Consider the following 6,000-nt stretch of genomic DNA (forward strand, 5'->3'; position numbering starts at 1 on the left):
GCTGTGCTTAAGGGTCACTAGGACTCAAAGTTGACTCAGCAACACATAACAGAAAAAAAGAATTCGACATTTCTATCCTGGCGGAAATCGTTATGTGGAGAATTTATTATTGGAGAAACAAGATGATGTAGAAAGCAGAAAATAGGTTGAGTTTGAGAGATGGCAAAGAGAACAGATTGGGGAGCGTCTCTTCATTAGTTCTCCGACGGACCACCATTCCTGGGATCCTCTCCTGCACACAGGATCACTATTATTTTATGCTCAAAGACACCTGCCCCTCCTTATCCTTCCCATGAAATTGACCAACGCTGTTATACTGTATTTCCTAATACATCAAGCTTCACAAATTTTAAGTCTTTTTTCCCCCTGCAGTACTAATGCACTAAAACTTCAGAGTTATATTAAAACTAATAGCCTGCATTTTTAAAAAAAAATCAATATAAATTAAGAATGACATTTTCATGAGTGCCTCCTTCTCTTTCAGGAACTATGTGAAAAACAACATTTGTTTTATGAGTCACCGCCAAGGGGAATCAGTGCCAACAAAACTACAAAAAAGCAAGAAGCCCCAGGAGCAGCTCCTCGAGTGTACAAGGCTGCAGACTGAGGGACCCCCAAGGCTGCTTTCTCCAGACACCTGATTGCCTCACCACCTCACCAAGGCCAGTGTGGCAGAACAACTCACAGGACGTCTGTGCCAATACTTATTCTACCCCATGCTTTCTTTTCAATGTCACTGAGCTTGTTTGAAAAAGATCCCTTAGAATTCTAGACCTTTAATTGTATCCTCTCCAAAAAGAGAACCTCAAAAGGTATATATGGCCCAAGGCCAGTTTCTTATTCTGAACAAGATACTGTTAAAGAGTGTACCTCAGTTTTGACTCCGAGCAACCCTTAAAGGACACAGAACTGCCTCTTGGAGTTCCCAAGGCTAGAATCTGCAGAATTCTGCACATCACTAGGTCTTTTTTTCTCAGAGAATGGCCAGCGAGTTAGACCCTCCAACTTTTTTTGTGAGAAAGCCCTGAGCTTTAACCATTGTTCCATCCCAGTCCCTTTATCTGAGCAAGATACAAAGTAAAACTACATCAGCTGATTCAGTGCCTCCCACTCTTTCAGAGTAGGACTTGAAAGACTTATGTTCTAGCAATGAAATCCATCTTTGTCTTGACATACATATGCAGTCACAGCTTTATTATTCAGATACCCAAGTGGTCTCATTGCCTGTCTACTAAGACACTACTTTCACTGGGTCTTCTATAAAAGAACCAGTACACAATGTGGTCAACTGCATAAATATTCTAGGTTAAGCTAGCTACTTGGCTAGGATTTTAATGATTTAGTTACAATTAGGATCCATTTATAATGATTATACAGGTTATTTTAAGTATTAATATAATTTAATGCAAAATCTTTGTAAAATTATTAAAAGAAACAATTCTATGACCATTGAGAAAAGGCACTTTCCCCCTATTTCTTTATACAAATAGAAAAGCAATTTCAAAATCACAGGACCATATTTATTTAGCAGTAAGTGTTAGCAAAACATTGGAAAAGAAGTCAGGTTGTTAGCTTCTTTATCCAAATCTCTAGTTAGTTTTGAGTGCAGTTCAATTTCTAAAATTTTCTTCTTTAAGGCTTTCATGAAAGCTTAGCAGCAATTCTGGGTCTCCCACAATTCCTAGCATCCTCAGGAGTATCACTACCTCAGGTTATAGCACAATGGCTGTTTAACTGATGTTGGCTCTCAAGATGAACCCAGGTACAGTAAGTAACACTCAGACACCAAGACAATCCCCTTACTATCATGCTCTGTGATGGATCAGTTAGGAACCAGTATCAGAAACACAGGTTTCCACCCTTACATAATAATGAATTACTCTCTTCTGTGCTTCTCCAGTTGTATTTCAAGAATGGCAGTGCATTTTGCAAATAACTTGATTATGACAAACAGTCCACAACAGAGGCCATGTCAAAGCATTTAAGTAGTTGTTGTTATGTGCCATAGAGTCACTTGCGACTCACAGTGACCCTCTGTACAAAAGCCCTAAATGCTGTTCTATCCTGTGCCAACCTCACCATCTGAAATGCACTCATTCCCACCACTCGTCACAGAATCAATCCATCTTAAGGGTCTTCCTCTCCTGCGCCATCCCTCCACTCTCCCAAACATGATGTCCCTCCTTGCAACATGCCCAAAGTATGTCAGACGAAGCTTCAGAATCCTTGACTCCAAGGAGCATTCTGCCTTCACCTTCTCCAGGACAAACCTGTTTGTTGTCCTAGCAGTCCATGGTATATTCAACACTCTTCTCCAGCACCACAGTTCAAAGGCATCAATTCTCTATCAACCCTATTCACTGTCCAACTCTCTGACACATAGCATGTAATTGAAAAGACTATAGCCCAGATCAGGAGCACCTTAGTCTCTAGCCTGACATCGCTGCACTTCAGTACTCTTGAGAGGTCCCTCACAGCTGACTTTCCCAATGCAAGTTGTCTCTTGATTTCCCAGCTGCTGTTGCCAAGAGTGTTGACTGTGGAGCTAAGTAAACTAAAACAGTTATCTCAATCTCTTCACCATCCATACTGATGCTGCCAATTGGCAGTGGTGAGAATCTTTTGTTTTCTTGATGTTCAGCTTCAATCCATATTCAATCCAGGAGGCTGCAGTCCTTGACCTTCTGCAGCAAGTGCTTCAGGTCCTCCTCAGTTTCAGCAAGCAGGGTTGTGTAATCTGCATAACACAAGTTGTTGACGATTCTTTAACCAATCCTGATGCCACATTCCTCCTCGTACAGCCCAGCGTCTCGGATGATCTCTTCTGCATACAGATTTAAAAGGTATGGAGAATGAATACATATCCTGACGGACCCCTTTCTTGATTTTGAACCATCCAGTGGCTCTCTGCTCTGTTCTGATGACTGCCTCTTGGTCCAAGTACCGGTTTCACATTAGCACAATTAAATGTTCTGGGATTCCCATTCTTCTCAAAGTCGGCCACAGCTTGTTGTGATCCACACAGTCAAAAGCCTTTGCACAGTCAATGAAGCACAGACAGACATTCTACTGGTATTCTTTGCTTTCTGCCAAGATCCATCTAACATTAGCTATAATATCCCTAGTACCATGACTTCTTCTAAATCCAGCCTGCACATCTGGCAGTTCTCTGTTGACATATTGTTCTAAACGTTTTTGGATAATTTTCAGCAGAATCTTGCTTGCATGTGATACTAATGATATTGTTCAATAATTTCCGCACTCTGTTGGGTCACCTTTCTTTGGAATGGGGACAAATACGGATCTTTTCCAGTCAGTCGGACAGCTGGCTGTCCTCCAGATTTCTTGGCAAAACTTAGTGAGCACATCCAGGGCAGTGTCTGTTGAAACATGTCAATTGGTATGCCATCAACTCCAGGAGCCTTGTTTTTTTGCCAACTCCTTCAGAGCAATTTGAACTTCATCACCACAGGCTCTTGCTCATGTTATTTCATGAAATTCTTCTGTGTCAGCCAATTCCTTCTGATACAGTGACTCTGTGTACTCCTTCCATCTTGATACTTCCTGGATCATTTAACATTCCACCCAAAGTATCCTTAAGTGTTGGCACCCGTGGCTTGAACTTGTTTTCCAGTTCCTTCAGCTTAAACACTGAGCGAGTTTGGCCCATTTGATTTTCCGACTCCAGCTCTCGGCACATTTCATTATAACATCTTGCTTTGTTGTCAGGGTGCCTTTTGAAATTTTTTGTTCAGCTCTTTGATTTTTTTAGTAGTAACCAATTAAATTATTAATACTAGGTTTTGGAGATGAAAAAATTTTAAAGCATGAACAATGTAGCTTGAAAAAAGACATGAAAATACAGTTAACCTGAAATGAGAATCAATCCTGTGAGCCAAAAATCTTTTAACAAGAAAGATCTTTATTTGGTTTGCACTTTTACTTACTGGCCCCCGACTGTTAGTTTGATATACACAGGTCTATGCTGTACTGCATTCCATTATTAAAAACCTCAAAGATTATAAACCTATGTAAGCAATAGTGAAACTGTATTATGTGATGCTCAAAGATTGACTAATTTTGGTTTTGGAATGTACTATTCTTAATTAAAATTAGCTGAGGAAGTTATAGGGAAAAGTGATTTGAGATTTTAGTTTCTCATGTTTTATATGCAAATTAGAATACATTTTTTAACTTTGGTAGAAGGGAAATTGTATTCTGTAGGAGTCAATTAAAGAGATTTACCCTAACTCTTTAGTGGAATTACATGCTGAGATTAAAACAGCAATAAGGATATGTAGTCAATGAATTTTTTTTCCCTAGCACCACAAAGTTCAGCCATTTTATGTACTTTAGCTATGGTTTAGTCCTTCATTTATGAATATAAATGAGCAAGAAATTGTAAATGGGCTTATTACTAGTGATTGCAACTTCAATTATCTGAAATGTTCTCTTACACTGAGTCTGTAAAATTAAAAATTTTTTCTTCAAACTATTGTTTTGATCCAAGATTTTCCTAAATCTGAGCTGTTTTCCAAAAATAAAAGGGGAAAATACTTCTAATATATATTCACATTTTTTGTTTATAGAGGAATTTTATAGCACTTGTGGAAAGCCAGCACTTGCTCACTTACCACTTCTATTACCTGCTGGGGGATCCATGGGGTAGGCCACTCTGCCAGGTGGTGCTTATTCAGTGACCCTAAAGCAGACCCAGGCCAGAATGCTACCCCCTCTCCTTTTCAGAGGAAGTATTTTTGGGATACTATGCACAGTCTGCAAGTCACATGAATACTGAAAATGTTAAGACAACTGAAAATGCATCTCAGATATATACTACATTATTTTCCTCTCCCTGCTTTTTTTTGTGAATAGTGCAAGGCAGGAATTCACTTTTTACTCTTTATTAAAATGGGTAATAACAAATATCTAAAACAAATAGCCCAGAATGTGAACTTTTTCCATCTGATTTTATTATCTAAATTTTAGGGGATCAGTCATCTCACTATCTTTTAAAATAAAGTAAATAAACACAATGGTGGGGGGGGGAGAAATCCAGTAAAATTCTGAACAATTAGAGTCAGTCTTTTAAAAGAAAGGAAATCTGAGAGTGTGAAAGGTGGGAAGACGCAAAAACAAACCAAAAAAGGATAATGTGTATTATTCAGTGCAATACTTAAAATTTTCAAGATTTTTATAATAAAGAAGGGAAACTTTATTAAATATGGAGGTTAAAGTAGAGCATTTTTGGAATTTAGTAGACTGTTGGGATGGAGCATTTTTTCTATTAAGTTGCTGCTGAGATGTTACAACTTTGCACGCAGCCTCATTTCCAGGTGACATCACTGCTGGGGTGGCCCACAGAGCGCAGAGCGCAGCCATGGCTTGGGCGGCATTACCACACTGAGGCTGGCCGCTGAGCCACAAAGACACTAACAAACGCCCATTTATCAGAACGTTAAGAGTGGCAGTCACATTTCAAAATGGCTTTCAAGCTGAACTCTATTACAATTAAACTGTGGCACAGAGGCAGCTTTGTGGGCACTTCTTGTTAAACAGCATTTTATCAACTTCTAATAAGAATCTCAATATAGCCATGAGCACCAACAAGAGTTTAATGAGTCAAGAACCCCAGTCACTTTCCTATAACTATAGTTGAGTCTTTCCAAAATAATAAAGGTACATTTGAGGTACAACCCATCAGGTTCTTTCTCATATCCATTTTTGTGAGTAGAAGGTTTTTCTTATTAAAAACTACAATTTTCTTAACTTTCAAAAGTTATTTAACATTGTCTATCATATTAAATTAGCAACATATAACATCAGGCTCTATCTATAAAGTTCTACTCAGGCCTCCTCTTGTTTATATACATGTTTGCATCTCTAACCTTCAAGAAGTAAGCTGCTATTTGATATTTGGTAACAGAGCATTAAAGAGATACTATACACTTCAAAAAGGAGCCAACACACTTTAGCAAAAGTCCAAGCTTGCATAGATTT

The 6,000-nt window shown here is 38.7% G+C and overlaps 1 protein-coding gene across 1 annotated transcript in view; it reads left to right on the forward strand.

Moving 5' to 3' along the window:
- Positions 1–641, forward strand: part of SLC2A12 (solute carrier family 2 (facilitated glucose transporter), member 12) — an 88,781-nt gene extending 88,140 nt beyond the window's left edge. The window contains exon 5 of the mRNA XM_006885012.1: positions 485–641. Coding sequence (XP_006885074.1) covers positions 485–641 — 157 coding nt within the window. The remainder of the gene's footprint in view (positions 1–484) is intronic.
- The last annotated feature ends 5,359 nt before the right edge of the window (positions 642–6,000 follow it).

This window comes from Elephantulus edwardii, unplaced genomic scaffold, assembly GCF_000299155.1.
Source record: "Elephantulus edwardii isolate Elephantulus edwardi_28Jun2011 unplaced genomic scaffold, EleEdw1.0 scaffold00039, whole genome shotgun sequence".
Lineage (NCBI taxonomy): Eukaryota > Metazoa > Chordata > Mammalia > Macroscelidea > Macroscelididae > Elephantulus > Elephantulus edwardii.